This window comes from Ranitomeya imitator, chromosome 1, assembly GCF_032444005.1.
Source record: "Ranitomeya imitator isolate aRanImi1 chromosome 1, aRanImi1.pri, whole genome shotgun sequence".
NCBI lineage: Eukaryota > Metazoa > Chordata > Amphibia > Anura > Dendrobatidae > Ranitomeya > Ranitomeya imitator.
The window spans coordinates 129,265,742-129,284,583 of record NC_091282.1 but is presented as its reverse complement, the minus strand read 5'-3'; the positions used below and the strand labels follow the sequence as shown (position 1 = coordinate 129,284,583).

Sequence of the window (18,842 nt, the reverse complement as noted above, 5' to 3'; positions counted from 1 at the left end):
GTATGAGAACATGTTGCGAGGAACCGGATTATGTTTGTTTGTTTTTTTTTTTTTTTTTGTTTTTTTTTAATGGGCCACACAGGGATAGTTAGGTTAATGCGTTGAGGTGGTAGGCCAATCTGAACAAATGCGTTTTTAGGGCACGCTTAAAACTTTGGGGATTGGGGATTAATAGTATTAACCTGGGTAGTGCATTCCAAAGAATCGGCGCAGCACGTGTAAAGTCTTGGAGACGGGAGTGGGAGGTTCTGATTATTGAGGATGCTAACCTGAGGTCATTAGCGGAGTGGAGGGCACGGGTAGGGAGGTAGACTGAGACCAGAGAGGAGATGTAGGGTGGTGCTGAGCCATGGAGTGCTTTGTGGATGAGGGTAATAGTTTTGTGTTGGATTCTTGAGTGGATGGGTAACCAGTGTAATGACTGGCACAAGGTAGAGGCATCGGTGTAACGGTTGGTGAGGAATATGATCCTGGCTGCAGCATTCAGGACAGATTGGAGAGGGGAAAGTTTGGTAAGAGGGAGGCCGATTAGTAGAGAGTTACAATAGTCCAGACGAGAATGAATGAGTGAAACATTAAAAGTTTTTGCAGAGTCGAAAGTAAGAAAAGGGCGAATTCTAGAAATGTTTTTGAGATGCAGATAAGAGCGAGCCAGTGATCGGATGTGGGGGGTGAATGAAAGCTCAGAATCAAGGATGACCCCAAGGCAGCGGGCATGTTGCTTTGGAGTAATGGTGGAACCGCACACGGAGATGGCAATGTCAGGCAAAGGTAGGTTAATAGAGGGAGAAAACACGAGGAGTTCAGTTTTTGACAGGTTTAGTTTCAGATAGAGGGAGGACATGATGTTAGAGACAGCGGTAAGACAATCACTGGTGTTTACTAAAAAGGTCAGCGTGATAACAGGAGAAGAAGTGTATAATTGGGTGTCGTCAGCATAGAGATGGTACTGGAAACCAAATCTACTGATTGTACCCAATTATTAGAATATCATCAAAAAGTTAATTTCTTTAAGTTCTTCAATACAAAAAGTTAGTCTTATATATATTATATAGAGTCATTACAGACCGTGATCTATTTCAAGAGTTTATTTGTTAGTGTTGAGGATTATGGCTTACAGCCAAAGAAAACCCAATTCATTATCTCAATAAATTAGATTAATTCACAGAAAACACCTGCAAAGGTTTAAGCGTTTAAAAAGGTCCTGTAGTCTGTTTCAGTAGGCTCCACAATCATGGGGAAGACTGCTGACATGACAGATGTCTAGTAGGCAGTCACAGACACACTCCACAAGGAAAGTAAATTTTGCATTTCATTTGGAAATCAAAGTCCCAGGGTCTGGAGGAAGAGTGGAGAGGCACAGAATCCAAGCTGCTTGAGGTCTAGTGTGAAGTTTCCACAATCAGTGACTGTTTGGGGAGCCATGTAATCTGCTGGTGTAGGTCCACTGTGTTTTATCAAGACCAATGTCAGCGCAGCAGTCTACAAGGAAATTTTAGAGCAAAAGTACCAATACCTGGTTTAAAAAAACCACGATATCATTATGATTGATTGGCCAGCAAATTCGCCTGACCTTAACCTCATAGATTCTATGGGGTATTGTCAAGAGGAAGATGAGACACCAGACGCAGCAATGCAGAGGAGCTGAAGGCTCCTTTCAAAGCAACCTTGGCTTCCATAACCACTCAGCAGTACCACAGGCTGATCGTCTCCATGTCACCCCGCATTGATGCAGCAAGTGATGACAAAGGAGCTCCGACCAAGTATTGAGTGCATTTACTGAACATACATTTCAGTAGGCCAACATTTCGGATTTTAAAATCATTTTTCAAGCTGGTGTTATAAAGTATTCTAATTTACTGATTATAATGAAATGACTTTTGGGTTTTCATTTTCTGAAATAAACACTTGAAATAGATCACTCTATTTGTAATGGCTCTATAAATGAGATTCACTTCTTATATTGAAGAACTGAAATAAACTTTTTGACATTCTGATTTTAAGAAGCACCTGTACATCTATGTAGTGTCAGAACGAGGCTCCATAGACTTGCACTGTAAAAGCAATTTCCATCTCACACACAGACCTCCGTGTGAACCAGTAAGTAGGCATAGCAGTCACGTGACATAGAAGAGGTTCAGAGCGGCACTGGAAATTGAGGGGAAAAAACTGCCATCAGTGAGGAGAGCATTTATGCACCTACTCTACACTGCATACAGTTAGGTCCATATATATTTGGACAGACAACATTTTTTTCTAATTTTGGTTATAGACATTACCACAATGAATTTTAAACAAAACAATTCAGATGCAGTTGAAGTTCAGACTTTCAGCTTTCATTTGAGGGTATCCACATTAAAATTGGATGAAGGGTTTAGGAGTTTCAACTCCTTAACATGTGCAACCCTGTTTTTAAAGGGACCAAAAGTAATTGGACAGATTAAATTTTAAATAAAATGTTCATTTTCAGTACTTGGATGAAAACTTTTGTTGGCAATGACTGCCTGAAGTCTTGAACTCATGGACATCACAAGACGCTGTGTTTCCTCCTTTTTGATGCTCTGCCAGGCCTTCACTGCAGTGGTTTTCAGTTGCTGTTTGTTTGTGGGCCTTTCTGTCTGAAGTTTAGTCTTTAACAAGTGAAATGCTGCTCAATTGGGTTCAGATCAGGTGACTGACTTGGCCATTCAAGAATATTCCACTTCTTTGCTTTAATAAACTCCTGAGTTGCTTTGGCTTTATGTTTTGGGTCATTGTCCATCTGTAGTATGAAATGACGACCAATCAGTTTTGCTGCATTTGGCTGGATCTGAGCACACAGTATGTCTCTGAATACCTCAGCATTCATTCTGCTGCTTCTGTCCTGTGTCACATCATTAATAAACGCGAGTGACCCAGTGCCACTGGCAGCCATGCATGCCCAAGCCATCACACTGCCTCCGCCGTGTTTTACAGATGATGTGGCATGCTTTGGATCATGAGCTGTACCACGCCTTCGCCATACTTTTCTCTTTCCATCATTCTGGTAGAGGTTGATCTTGGTTTCATCTGTCCAAAGAATGTTCTTCCAGAACTGTGCTGGCTTTTTTAGATGTTTTTTAGCAAAGTCCAGTCTAGTCTTTTTATTCTTGATGCTTATGAGTGGCTTGCACCGTGCAGTGAACCCTCTGTATTTACATTCATGCAGTCCTGTCTTTATGGTAGATTTGGATATTGATACGCCGACCTCCTGGAGAGTGTTGTTCACTTGGTTGGTTGTTGTGAAGGGGTTTCTCTTCACCATGGAGATTATTCTGCGATCATCCACCTCTGTTGTCTTCTGTGGGCGCCCAGGTCTTTTTGCATTGATGAATTCACCAGTGCTTTCTTTCTCTATCGCCTCTCAGAAAACGACGCACATTGAGTTAGATGTGGGTCTAATGAAAGACATGCGTCCACCTCCTACTGACACTAAGCTAAACTGAAGTGCATAATGCCATTCGGTGGGGCGTACACTGCAGAGGAGGAGCTAACTTATTTTGTGCATAGTGTCAGCCTCCTAGTGGCAGCAGCATACACCCATGGTTCCTGTGTCCCCCAATGGAGGCTCCGAGAAACAGATTTTACGGTAAGCAACCAAAAATCCTGTCTTCTCATGATGTACCAAACTGTAGATTTTGCCACTCCTAATATTGTAACAATTTCTCAGATGGTTTTTTTCTGTTTTCGCAGTTTAAGGATGGCTTGTTTCTCCTGCATGGAGAGCTCCTTTGACCGCATGTTTAATTCACAGTAAAACCTTCCAAATGCAAGCACCACACCTCAAATCAACTCCAGGCCTTTTATCTGCTTAATTGAGAATGACCTAACGAAGGGATTGCCCACACCTGTCCATGAACTAGCCTTGGAGTCAATTGTCCAATTACTTTTGGTCCCTTTAAAATTGGATGAAGGGTTTAGGAGTTTCAGCTCCTAAACATGTGCCATCCTGTTTTTAATGTGGATACTCTCAAATGAAAGCTGAAAGTCTGAACTTCAACTGCATCTGAATTGTTTTGTTTAAAATTCATTGTGGTAATGTCTATAACCAAAATTTGAAAAATGTTGTCTGTCCAAATATATGGACCTAATTGTATATACACAGGTTTAGCCAATAAAGTTGTTATAGGAGTGCTTATTTATTAACCGAAACCTAGAGACCAGTATTGCACCCACTAAACCACCTTGCAAACGTGTCTGTCTTTTCATACTGCCCTCATGCCACACAAGTTTAAAACTGCTTCTAGTGTAAGCAGTTTATATCTCCTGGAACTGTCCTGATTCTCATACTGTCACTTGACATTCATGTTCACATTCTGCCAGCACTATAGGAGCTGGAACTTATTTCTTTTTGCTTCCTCTTTAGGCATGCATTGCACTGGCAGCTGTCAAACTTGCCCATTATCTCTTAGTCTATTAATGGTGGTTTCTTTAAAGGAAAAAAAAAAAAAATCATGCCTTCAATATTCTCAACGCTGTATAATTGTTTTGGCTCACAAAGTTTATCTTGGTGTTTGGGACATCATGGGTACCAAAGGCTGCAGATTAAAATATCTATCCTATAACCTAGTCTGTGGTCAACTAAAATTAAACATCCAGTATTGGAAATGGCGATCAAGCACCTAAAAGAAGACTTGGCCCCCTCTTATATATATATATATATATATATATATATATATATATATATATATATATATATATATATATATATATATATATATATATATATATATATATATATATATATATATATATATATATATATATATATATATATAATTTTTTTTTTTTTTTTTTTCTCTTGACTACATGGTTACATGTATCGTTTAATTCTGGTACATGAAAATTAGTCTGCGTACGGGTGTGTAGTCCATGATTAACATTGTAATGTACAGCACACTCTTTGCAGATTTATTTTTTCATACCTGAAACTCGCCGATGAAACTGATAGTAAAAATTGACACACTGATGTTCATCAGATCCAAAACTGATTTTTTTTTTCTTTTCTTTAAATTCATAAGTGAAAATCTGACATTAGAATTAGGCCTTATAATGGCCTTACTCCCATGTTCTGCGTTTGATAGTTATTTTAATTTCTTTCCTATCAGAATACCAGAAGTAGTATACCCAGTGAAAAATGAATCTGGATTTTCACCAAACGCTTATAGCAGCAGTTCTGATGCAAGCAAAAAAGCACCACGCAAGAAACGGCCCGGTAGAGCCAGGAGGTCTCCTAATGACTATGACACGGACTACACAACAGGAGGAGAGTCTGGTGAAGAGCTGGATGATGAAGATGATTTGGAAAGGTAATTTCCTCAATTTAAAATTCCTATATAACTTACCAGTTCTGCTTCCAGTGTGTAGAAAGCTGCTGGTCGTTACCATTGACACTGGTAGGAGAAATTGTGTCCTACTCTCCTCCCACCCCACCCCCAAACTCCTGTTATGGGAGCTACACTTGCAAAAAAAAATGACCGAACATTATATGGTGCAAGCTCCCTGAGAATAGTACACGGAGAGATTGCACAGGACCGGTTAGACCAGTTAGGACCCAGTTTTACCAGTCTCGTGTGCGTTTTTTTTGTTTTGTCCCCCCCCCCCTCCCCAACAGACTACAAACATATCTTTCTCTTTATATAGTGAATACCCCCCCATCACTTCAGACCAGCAGAGACAAGACTACAAGCGAGAGTTTGACACCGATCTACAAGAATACAAGAGGTTACAAACCGAACTGGAGGACGTCTCGAAAGCTTTGGCTCAGTTAGATACGGAGCTAGATGAACATCCAGAAGGAAGCCAGTCTTACAAGGTCGGTTTATAATGGAAATTATGGTCTGCACTTTTAGTAGATTCTTATTTATTTTGTTACCATTTTTATTATTACATATTGTTTTGTGTTCAATGTCAAATCTATAGCAAAAAGAAAAATTAATGATGTGCTGCTATAGCCTATTAATACACTAATTCTAGAACCTGGTGGATCTGTTAACCCCAAGAAATACTCCCAACTCTATTTTGGTCTGGTATTTCCAAGGTAAACTAATAGTGACCCTGGTCAGGAACTGGTTAATGAAGTTGCCACAATATAATTTACAACATGACTATATGTATACTGCTGTGGGAATCTGGGAACTAATTTATGGATGTTTCTTCCAGGCTGTTGCCGATGAATATAATCGCTTAAAGGACATTAAAGCGGTAAGTATGTCTAATAGTGGTAATAATGGCGCACGTGTGTTCGTCACAATAAAATGCTTTGTAAATAAATGGCAATGTAGTTAGGATGTAATACCACTTAGCTTTACTACATCTATTGGAGTAAAGATGCCTGTATCAAATCTGAGGCATGCAAAGGTATAGGTAGTGACTGTTATGGCTGGCAATCAGGCAACACAGCGTGCAGTAATCAGCGCACATACAGAGATCTGGCAATAACCAAAAACAATAGGACGAGCTCTGAGACGTGGAATCTCTGTAGACTGCAGTACCTGATCTATCCTCACACAACTATAAGCAGCAGTGGATTGCGCCTAACAACTACCTATGCAACTCGGCACTGCCTGAGGAGCTGACTAGCCTGAAGATAGAAATACAAGCCTGACTTACCTCAGAGAAATACCCCAAAGGAATAGGCAGCCCCCCACATATAATGACTGTTAGCAAGATGAAAAGACAAACGTAGGAATGAAATAGATTCAGCAAAGTGAGGCCCGATATTCTAGACAGAGCGAGGATAGCAAAGAGAACTATGCAGTCTACAAAAAACCCTAAAACGAAAACCACGCAAAGGGGCAAAAAGACCCACCGTGCCGAACTAACAGCACGGCGGTGCACCCCTCTGCTTCTCAGAGCTTCCAGCAAAAGACAATAGCAAGCTGGACAGAAAAAAAACAGAAAACAAACTAGAAGCACTTATCTAGCAGAGCAGCAGGCCCAAGGAAAGATGCAGTAGCTCAGATCCAACGATGGAACATTGACAAGGAGCAAGGAAGACAGACTCAGGTGGAGCTAAATAGCAAGGCAGCCAACGAGCTCACCAAAACACCTGAGGGAGGAAGCCCAGAGACTGCAATACCACTTGTGACCACAGAAGTGAACTCAGCCACAGAATTCACAACAGTACCCCCCCCTTGAGGAGGGGTCACCGAACCCTCACCAGAACCCCCAGGCCGACCAGGATGAGCCACATGAAAGGCACGAACAAGATCTGGGGCATGGACATCAGAGGCAAAAACCCAGGAATTATCTTCCTGAGCATAACCCTTCCATTTGACCAGATACTGGAGTTTCCGTCTAGAGACACGAGAATCCAAAATCTTCTCCACAATATACTCCAATTCCCCCTCCACCAAAACAGGGGCAGGAGGCTCCACAGATGGAACCATAGGTGCCACGTATCTCCTCAACAACGACCTATGGAATACATTATGTATGGAAAAGGAGTCTGGGAGGGTCAGACGAAAAGACACCGGATTGAGAATCTCAGAAATCCTATACGGACCAATAAAACGAGGTTTAAATTTAGGAGAGGAAACCTTCATAGGAATATGACGAGAAGATAACCAAACCAAATCCCCAACACGAAGTCGGGGTCCCACACGGCGTCTGCGATTAGCGAAAAGCTGAGCCTTCTCCTGGGACAAGGTCAAATTGTCCACTACCTGAGTCCAGATCTGCTGCAACCTGTCCACCACAGAATCCACACCAGGACAGTCCGAAGACTCAACCTGTCCTGAAGAGAAACGAGGATGGAACCCAGAATTGCAGAAAAATGGAGAGACCAAGGTAGCCGAGCTGGCCCGATTATTAAGGGCGAACTCAGCCAACGGCAAAAATGACACCCAATCATCCTGGTCAGCGGAAACAAAACATCTCAGATATGTTTCCAAGGTCTGATTGGTTCGTTCGGTCTGGCCATTAGTCTGAGGATGGAAGGCCGAGGAGAAAGATAGGTCAATGCCCATCCTACCACAAAAGGCTCGCCAGAACCTCGAGACAAACTGGGAACCTCTGTCAGAAACAATATTCTCAGGAATGCCATGTAAACGAACCACATGCTGGAAGAACAAAGGCACCAAATCAGAGGAGGAAGGCAATTTAACCAAGGGCACCAGATGGACCATTTTAGAAAAGCGATCACAGACCACCCAAATGACCGACATTTTTTGAGAAACGGGAAGGTCAGAAATGAAATCCATCGAAATATGTGTCCAAGGCCTCTTCGGGACCGGCAAGGGCAAAAGCAACCCACTGGCACGTGAACAGCAGGGCTTAGCCCTAGCACAAATTCCACAGGACTGCACAAAAGCACGCACATCCCGTGACAGAGATGGCCACCAGAAGGATCTAGCAACCAACTCCCTGGTACCAAAGATTCCTGGATGACCGGCCAGCACCGAACAATGAAGTTCAGAGATAACTTTACTAGTCCACCTATCAGGGACGAACAGTTTCTCGGCCGGACAACGATCAGGTTTATTAGCCTGAAATTTCTGCAACACTCTCCGCAAATCAGGGGAGATGGCAGACACAATGACTCCTTCCTTGAGGATACTCGCCGGCTCAGATAACCCCGGAGAGTCGGGCACAAAACTCCTAGACAGAGCATCCGCCTTCACATTTTTAGAGCCCGGAAGGTATGAAATCACAAAATCAAAACGAGCAAAAAATAACGACCAACGGGCCTGTCTAGGATTCAAGCGCTTGGCAGACTCGAGATAAGTCAAGTTCTTATGATCAGTCAATACCACCACGCGATGCTTAGCACCCTCAAGCCAATGACGCCACTCCTCGAATGCCCACTTCATGGCCAGCAACTCTCGGTTGCCCACATCATAATTACGCTCAGCAGCAGAAAATTTCCTGGAAAAGAAAGCACATGGTTTGAACACTGAGCAACCAGAACCTCTCTGTGACAAAACCGCCCCTGCACCAATCTCAGAAGCATCAACCTCGACCTGGAACGGAAGAGAAACATCAGGTTGACACAACACAGGGGCACAGCAAAAACGACGCTTCAACTCCTGAAAAGCTTCCACGGCAGCAGAAGACCAATTAACCAAATCAGCACCCTTCTTGGTCAAATCGGTCAATGGTCTGGCAATGCTAGAAAAATTACAGATGAAGCGACGATAAAAATTAGCAAAGCCCAGGAATTTCTGCAGACTTTTTAGAGATGTCGGCTGAGTCCAATCCTGGATGGCCTGAACCTTAACCGGATCCATCTCGATAGTAGAAGGGGAAAAGATGAACCCCAAAAATGAAACTTTCTGCACACCGAAGAGACACTTTGATCCCTTCACGAACAAGGAATTAGCACGCAGTACCTGGAAAACCATTCTGACTTGCTTCACATGAGACTCCCAATCATCTGAGAAGATCAAAATGTCATCCAAGTAAACAATCAAGAATTTATCCAGATACTCACGGAAAATGTCATGCATAAAAGACTGAAAAACAGATGGAGCATTGGCAAGTCCGAACGGCATCACCAGATACTCAAAATGACCCTCGGGCGTATTAAATGCCGTTTTCCATTCATCTCCCTGCCTGATTCTCACCAGATTATACGCACCACGAAGATCAATCTTAGTAAACCAACTAGCCCCCTTAATCCGAGCAAACAAGTCAGAAATCAATGGCAAGGGATACTGAAACTTAACAGTGATCTTATTAAGAAGGCGGTAATCAATACACGGTCTTAGCGAACCATCCTTCTTGGCTACAAAAAAGAACCCTGCTCCCAATGGTGACGACGATGGGCGAATATGTCCCTTCTCCAGGGACTCCTTCACATAACTGCGCATAGCGGTGTGTTCAGGTACGGACAAATTAAATAAACGACCCTTAGGGAATTTACTACCAGGAATCAAATCGATAGCACAATCACAATTCCTATGCGGAGGTAGGGCATCAGACTTGGACTCTTCAAATACATCCTGAAAGTCCGACAAGAACTCTGGGATGTCAGAAGGAATGGATGACGAAATAGACAAAAATGGAACATCACCATGTACTCCCTGACAACCCCAGCTGGTTACCGACATAGAGTTCCAATCCAATACTGGATTATGGGTTTGTAGCCATGGCAACCCCAACACGACCACATCATGCAAATTATGCAGTACCAGAAAGCGAATAACTTCCTGATGTGCAGGAGCCATGCACATGGTCAGCTGGGCCCAGTACTGAGGCTTATTCTTGGCCAAAGGTGTAGCATCAATTCCTCTCAACGGAATAGGACACCGCAAAGGCTCCAAGAAAAATCCACAACGTTTAGCATAATCCAAATCCATCAGATTCAGGGCAGCGCCTGAATCCACAAACGCCATGACAGAATACGATGACAAAGAGCACATTAAGGTAATGGACAAAAGGAATTTGGACTGTACAGTACCAATAACGGCAGAGCTATCGAACCGCCTAGTGCGTTTAGGACAATTAGAAATAGCATGAGTAGAATCACCACAATAGAAACACAGTCTGTTCAGACGTCTGTGTTCTTGCCGTTCTACTTTAGTCATAGTCCTGTCGCACTGCATAGGCTCAGGTTTACTCTCAGGCAGTACCGCCAGATGGTGCACAGATTTACGCTCGCGCAAGCGACGACCGATCTGAATGGCCAAGGACATAGACTCATTCAAACCAGCAGGCATAGGAAATCCCACCATTACATCCTTAAGAGCTTCAGAGAGACCCTTTCTGAACAAAGCCGCTAGAGCAGATTCATTCCACAGAGTGAGTACTGACCATTTCCTAAATTTCTGACAATATACTTCTACATCATCCTGACCCTGGCATAAAGCCAGCAGATTTTTCTCAGCCTGATCCACTGAATTAGGCTCATCGTAAAGCAATCCGAGCGCCAGGAAAAATGCATCAACATTACTCAATGCAGAATCTCCTGGTGCAAGAGAAAACGCCCAGTCCTGTGGGTCGCCGCGCAAAAAAGAAATAATAATCAAAACCTGTTGAATAGGATTACCAGAAGAATGAGGTTTCAAGGCCAAAAATAGCTTACAATTATTTCTGAAGCTCAGGAACTTAGTTCTGTCACCAAAAAACAAATCAGGAATCGGAATTCTTGGTTCTAGCATCGATTTCTGATCAATAGTATCTTAAATCTTTTGTACATTTACAACGAGATTATCCATTGAGGAGCACAGAGCCTGAATATCCATGTCCACAGCTGTGTCCTGAAGCACTCTAATGTCTAGGGGAAAAAAAAGACTGAAGACAGAGCTAAGAAAAAAAAATGATGTCAGGATTTCTTTTTTCCCTCTATTGGGAATCATTGGTGAGGCTCCTTGTACTGTTATGGCTGGCAATCAGGCAACACAGCGTGCAGTAATCAGCGCACAGACAGAGATCTGGCAATAACCAAAAACAATAGGACGAGCTCTGAGACGTGGAATCTCTGTAGACTGCAGTACCTGATCTATCCTCACACAACTATAAGCAGCAGTGGATTGCGCCTAACAACTACCTATGCAACTCGGCACTGCCTGAGGAGCTGACTAGCCTGAAGATAGAAATACAAGCCTGACTTACCTCAGAGAAATACCCCAAAGGAATAGGCAGCCCCCCACATATAATGACTGTTAGCAAGATGAAAAGACAAACGTAGGAATGAAATAGATTCAGCAAAGTGAGGCCCGATATTCTAGACAGAGCGAGGATAGCAAAGAGAACTATGCAGTCTACAAAAAACCCTAAAACGAAAACCACGCAAAGGGGCAAAAAGACCCACCGTGCCGAACTAACAGCACGGCGGTGCACCCCTCTGCTTCTCAGAGCTTCCAGCAAAAGACAATAGCAAGCTGGACAGAAAAAAACAGAAAACAAACTAGAAGCACTTATCTAGCAGAGCAGCAGGCCCAAGGAAAGATGCAGTAGCTCAGATCCAACGATGGAACATTGACAAGGAGCAAGGAAGACAGACTCAGGTGGAGCTAAATAGCAAGGCAGCCAACGAGCTCACCAAAACACCTGAGGGAGGAAGCCCAGAGACTGCAATACCACTTGTGACCACAGAAATGAACTCAGCCACAGAATTCACAACAAGTGACCCATGCACCTCAAGGAAGCCTGGTTGGTAGAAGTCCCAAAGCGTGCCACCAAACTTACTTGCTCGATAACTGTATTAATTTCTTTTTTTTTTTCTCCATATTTTATCATGAATTGTTTTATGATGGTTGTTTAATGAAGGGTTTACATAAAGTGAGCTGTAATTTTAGCCCAGATTCATCAAGACCGGTGTTGTCCATGTTTGGATACAATATATCCTCTGAACAGTGGGCACAAGCAAAATGTCCAGCTAAGCGAAGAGTCCCCACTGAAGGAGTAAGATACCGTATATACTCGAGTATAAGCCGACCCGAGTATAAGCCGACCCCCCTAATTTTGCCACAAAAACCTGGGAAAACTTAATGACTCGAGTATAAGCCTAGGGTGGAAAATGCAGCAGCTACCGGTAAATTTCAAAAGTAAAAATAGATACCAATAAAAGTAAAATTAATTGAGACATCAGTAGGTTAAGTGTTTTTGAATATCCATATTGAATCAAGAGCCCCATATAATGCTCCATAAAGTTTGATGGGCCCCTTTAAATGCTCCATATTAAAATATGCCCCATATAATCCTGCATAAAGGGTAATAAGGGCCCCATAAGATGCTCCATACATTCACTGCCCCTTATAGTACTGCACAATCGTTATGGCCCCATACAGATGCTGCATACAGTCACTGCCCCTTACAGTGCTTTACAATCGTTATGGCCCCATAGAGATGCTCCATACAGACACTGCCCCTTATAGTGCTGCACTATTGTTATGGCCCCATACAGATGCTCCATTGTTGTGAGTTCTGTTTTTGGGCTCCCTCTGGTGGTTACTGATGGTACTGGGTGACTTGTGTTCTCTGCTGTCTCTGGTGTCCACCTGTTCCATCAGGTTATGGGAGTTTCCTATTTAACCTGGCTTTTTTGTCATTTCCTCGCCGGCTACCAATGTAATCAGCGTGTCTTTTTACCTCTGCTCCCTGCGTCTGTTATCTTCAGGACAAGCTAAGTTTTGATTTTCCTGTTCCACGTTTTTCTTAATTTTTGTCTTAGTCCAGCTTGCAGAGATGTGATTCTTTGCTGCTGGTTGCTCTAGTGGGCTAAAATTACTCGTCATGTTCCATGAGTTGGCACATGAGTTCAAGTAATTTCAGGATGGTTTTTTGAAGGGTTTTTCGCTGACCGCGCAGTTCACTTTTGTATCCTCTGCTATCTAGCTTTAGCGGGCCTCATTTTTGCTGATTCTATTTTCATAACTACGTATGTACTTTCCTCTCATTTCACCGTTATTACATGTGGGGGGCTGCTATTTCTGTGGGGTGTTTCTCTGGAGGCAAGTGAGGTCTGTGTTTCTTCTTATAGGGGAAGTTAATCCTTCGGCTGGCGCAAGACGTCTAGGAATCATCGTAGGCACGTTCCCCGGCTACTGCTAGTTGTGTGTTTAGGTTCAGGATCGCGGTCAGCTCAGGTTCCATCACCCTAGAGCTTGTTTTGTTTTTTTGCTTGTCCTTTTGTGATCCCCTGCCATTGGGATCATGACACTCCATACATTCACTGCCCCTTACAGTGCTGCACAATCGTTATGGCCCCATACAGATGCTCCATACAGTCACTTGCCCCATTTGCTGTGGCTGCGATTAAAAAAAAAAACATATACTCACCTCTCCGTCGCTCAAGACCCCAACACTCTTACCTGCTCCTCCTTCGGGTGCGGCTCCGTCCTCAGCACTGACGTTCAGCAGAGGGCGCGCACTGACAACATCACCGCGCCCTCTGACCTGAGCGTCACAGCCAGAGGATGCTGATGACTGAGCCGCACCGGAACGAGGAAAGGTGACTATCGTGCTGCGCTCCCCCTCCCCGTATACTTACCTGCTCCTGGCGCGGTGCAATCCCTGCTTCTCCCGGCGCTGCATATTCTTCTTGTACTGAGCGGTCACCGTTACCGCTCATTACAGTAATGAATATGCGGCTCCACCCCTATGGGAGGTGGAGCTGCATATTCATTACTGTTATGAGCGGTACCATGTGACCGCTCAGTACAGGAAAAAACTGCAGCGCTGGAAGAAGCAGGGACCGTGCCAGGAGTAGGCGAGTATTATTAGATAGCCCCCGCTCCCCTGCCGACCCCCGGGTATGACTCGAGTATAAGCCGAGAGGGGGACTTTCAGCCCAAAAAATGGGCTGAAAATCTCGGCTTATACTCGAGTATATACGGTATGTTAATTATTTTAGAGCCATTTGGCAAAGCTTCACAATATGGTCAGATTAAGAAAGCAAAGTACAAATTCGCCAAATCCATGGTCTAATGATGTGACACAGGCCGTGATGGATTTGGAAGCAAATATTCCATTACCTTTTGAAACCTTCTAAATTTATTAATGGTTGAAATGTAGTCAAGGATGCAGCTGTTCCCAGTGCTCAATCAACAGGTATCGGTAGCCATCACCAACCCTGGTCAAACCAGTTTTAAGCCTTTTGCAGAAATGCATGTGGATGGTAGATATAGTCAATACCATTCTGCTGCCTCATACATGAAGTGTCGTTTTGGCTGATGCTACCTCCCCACTTGTCTGTAGAACAATCTGAAATTGTTGGTAGGTGCTATGGATTTTACTCCCAAGCTTTCTGTTTTTCTAGTGATTGCATACTGGAGTAAATGCTTTGTACTATTATTATTATTAAAGTATTATCTTGTTTTCTATATGACAAAAAACTATATTCTCTTTTATTCAGTCTTCTGATTACATGAACAAAAGACGACATTGCAAGCACCTGAAAGGCAAACTGAACCACATCAAGCTTATGGTTGGCGACTATGACCGCAGTAAATAAATGAAATTGAATTTCAAGACCTGGAAACAAAGTCCAACAATTGTCTATCTTTAAGACATTTTCAGAAGAGGTCACTGTCAAGAACTTTGTTATTATGGTCGTGTTTTCATGGTTCTTTTGTTTTTAATGTTGAAGCGTGACATGTCTTATTGGCATACTTTTGTTGAGCCTCTTCTGTAGAAATGCATCTAGTGGTCTGTAGACTTCTAAATGCTGCTGACACTATATGGGCCTGAAGCATCCTTTTCCTATAAGAAGTGGTAGACATCTGTTAAGTGCAACAAATGTGTGTTGTTGTTTTTTTTAACATGGGGAAAATGTTTTGGCTATAATCAACACTTTTGATAATTAAAGCACTCAAATGACTTGCTACAGTCAAATTTTCCTCCTGATCTGATCAGCATCTTAACACTTCCAATGAACCATTTTATAGACATGTTGCAAGCTTAAATGTGCTTTTGTACTTGTAAATACAAATGAATCGGCTCATCTGATTTGTATGGGGGGGCCTCTGACTCACATGCCGATGAGGTAGAGAGGGGTCGGGCTCTTCTCTGGGGGAAGCCACTGCCAGAAATGTTTGGCAGATGCTTTCTTCCCTTTGAACACATTAGAACGAACTAATAGTTCTTGTGAATTACTGTGGTCACACGTGTGTATATATATTTTTTTTTATTTGTCAGTGTTGGCCTGTGTTCACCGGCACATAGGCTACTTTTCACATGGCTTTGGCATGCTCCAATTAATGGACTAGAGCCTGTAGATGGCAGGCAGCTCCTGCACTGTCCACGGAGGATGTGACACACATGGAGCTATAAATTCCGTGTCTGTGTATTTAGCCTTATGGTGTCAAGTGAGGACAGTTGGCCAAACAAGTGTTTTACACAGAGCTATCTTATGTGGGGACACCATTTTAGCATGTGCAAGTTTTGTTTTCATGCAATTTTTGTATTTTGTAGCCTCCTTTTTTATTTTAATATGCCGTGTCCACTCCTAAACAGTACGGTTAGCACAAAGTTGCTTAATCATAAAATATGCTGGGACCCAATTACATTTTTTTTTTTAATAATAAAGAAAAAGTGAACTTAAGTGCAGCCTATTTTTTTTTGTTGTTGTTGTTGTGTAGTACGGTAATTTTATTATTTTTTTTTTTTTTTTTCATCAATCAATAAAAATGTATTTTTATGTCTAAATCTTTAATAAAAAAAATAGATATGGAGCCATGTTAACAAGCTTCTGTTCTCCTTTCCAGCATCTTGGTGTTTAGCCATCTTGTGCATAGGGGCACGTCAGTTATCTAGTTGGTTGGATCCGATTGAATTGGAACTGTAAAATTGATTCTCATACTGATTTTTAGTTACCATATTACTGCAACATAAACCACTGGAGTATTAATTGTTTATTCATTGACAAATCCTAGGACTACTTGTTTAAGACACGGATGACTGCTTTATATAAATATATACAGTGGGGCAAAAAAGTATTTAGTCAGTCAGCAATAGTGCAAGTTCCACCACTTAAAAGGATGAGAGGCGTCTGTAATTTACATCATAGGTAGACCTCAACTATGGGAGACAAACTGAGAAAAAAAAATCCAGAAAATCACATTGTCTGTTTTTTTAACATTTTATTTGCATATTATGGTGGAAAATAAGTATTTGGTCAGAAACAAACAATCAAGATTTCTGGCTCTCACAGACCTGTAACTTCTTCTTTAAGAGTCTCCTCTTTCCTCCACTCATTACCTGTAGTAATGGCACCTGTTTAAACTTGTTATCAGTATAAAAAGACACCAGCGCACACCCTCAAACAGTCTGACTCCAAACTCCACTATGGTGAAGACCAAAGAGCTGTCAAAGGACACCAGAAACAAAATTGTAGCCCTGCACCAGGCTGGGAAGACTGAATCTGCAATAGCCAACCAGCTTGGAGTGAAGAAATCAACAGTGGGAGCAATAATTAGAAAATGGAAGACATACAAGACCACAGATAATCTCCCTCGATCTGGGGCTCCACGCAAAATCCCACCCCGTGGGGTCAGAATGATCACAAGAACGGTGAGCAAAAATCCCAGAACCACGCGGGGGGACCTAGTGAATGAACTGCAGAGAGCTGGAACCAATGTAACAAGGCCTACCATAAGTAACACACTACGCCACCATGGACTCAGATTCTGCAGTGCCAGACGTGTCTCACTGCTTAAGCCAGTACATGTCCGGGCCCGTCTGAAGTTTGCTAGAGAGCATTTGGATGATACAGAGGAGTTTTGGGAGAATGTCCTATGGTCTGATGAAACCAAACTGGAACTGTTTGGTAGAAACACAACTTGTCGTGTTTGGAGGAAAAAGAATACTGAGTTGCATCCATCAAACACCATACCTACTGTAAAGCATGGTGGTGGAAACATCATGCTTTGGGGCTGTTTCTCTGCAAAGGGGCCAGGACGACTGATCCGGGTACATGAAAGAATGAATGGGGCCATGTATCATGAGATTTTGAGTGCAAACCTCCTTCCATCAGCAAGGGCATTGAAGATGAAACGTGGCTGGGTCTTTCAACATGACAATGATCCAAAGCACACCGCCAGGGCAATGAAGGAGTGGCTTCGTGAGAAGCATTTCAAGGTCCTGGAGTGGCCTAGCCAGTCTCCAGATCTCAACCCTATAGAAAACCTTTGGAGGGAGTTGAAAGTCCGTGTTGCCAAGCGAAAAGCCAAAAACATCACTGCTCTAGAGGAGATCTGCATGGAGGAATGGGCAAACATACCAATAACAGTGTGTGGCAACCTTGTGAAGACTTACAGAAAACGTTTGACCTCTGTCATTGCCAACAAAGGATATATTACAAAGTATTGAGATGAAATTTTGTTTCTGACCAAATACTTATTTTCCACCATAATATGCAAATAAAATGTTAAAAAAACAGACAATGTGATTTTCTGGATTTTTTTTTCTCAGTTTGTCTCCCATAGTTGAGGTCTACCTATGATGTTAATTACAGACGCCTCTCATCTTTTTAAGTGGTGGAACTTGCACTATTGCTGACTGACTAAATACTTTTTTGCCCCACTGTATATTAAAGGGTTTGTATGTCATTAAAGAAAAAGGCTGCTTTTTATTTTTCTGGAAACTGCATTGACCTTTTAGGCTTTGACTAATATTGCAGACCCATTGAATTAGCTTGGCAGGTTAACCAAACAAGACCAAATGGACTAAAATTGCGCAGTTTATAGATGGAACATGCAAACTTTTTCTGCATTCCATTAGCCTCTTTCTGCTCAGCCTTCCAGTTTGTACTTGTGGGTACTTTTTTTTCTTTTTTTTTTTTTAGCTTTAAATCAATGTGAATTAAAAAAAACTGAACAATGAATGTTAAAAATAAAGTGGGGGGAAAAAACCTTGATACAGGTTTCTTTATACTTGCATGTTATACTCAAGATTTCAGGATATTTCCTGTGAATAACTGTATATATTTTTTATGTGACGTTCAAATGTTCCTATTTGTAAAGTAAAATGTGTAGCAAGCCTATAAGGAGACAGTTAAGCTGATTTCACCCCCAAGGTTTTCATATCCACTTACAGTAGTGTAATGTCTAGCTCTTATGATTTTTCAAGGGTTATGTGAAATAATCAATGGATTCATGTTATTTTACTGTGACTACTTGTTAATAAATGGTTGACTAATCCCCATGTGGATTTAATTTTATTTTTGTCCTCCCATCCATTTGAACAAAGTGTGAATTTGTGTAGATGCCAACCATTGTATTACGGTAGCCATAGAGTTTAAGCACATTCTCGAATCGACAAACGTAGACAATCCAAACGCTTGACTGGAGAATCCGTTCTGGATAAGAATTCATGCAATGTCTGTACGTTATATTCAAACTTCAGTGACATCACCCAAAGGAAGTTATTGTTGCATCCTA

General features: G+C 42.3%; 1 protein-coding gene across 1 annotated transcript in view; it reads left to right on the top strand.

Annotated features, from left to right (window-relative positions):
• The window catches only part of OCLN (occludin), a 65,475-nt gene extending 46,874 nt beyond the window's left edge, over positions 1 to 18,601 (top strand). The window contains exons 6-9 of the mRNA XM_069750817.1: positions 5,127 to 5,327; positions 5,662 to 5,833; positions 6,181 to 6,222; positions 14,819 to 18,601. Of these exons, the coding sequence (XP_069606918.1) occupies positions 5,127 to 5,327; positions 5,662 to 5,833; positions 6,181 to 6,222; positions 14,819 to 14,917 (514 nt within the window). The 3' untranslated portion in view covers positions 14,918 to 18,601. The remainder of the gene's footprint in view (positions 1 to 5,126; positions 5,328 to 5,661; positions 5,834 to 6,180; positions 6,223 to 14,818) is intronic.
• The last annotated feature ends 241 nt before the right edge of the window (positions 18,602 to 18,842 follow it).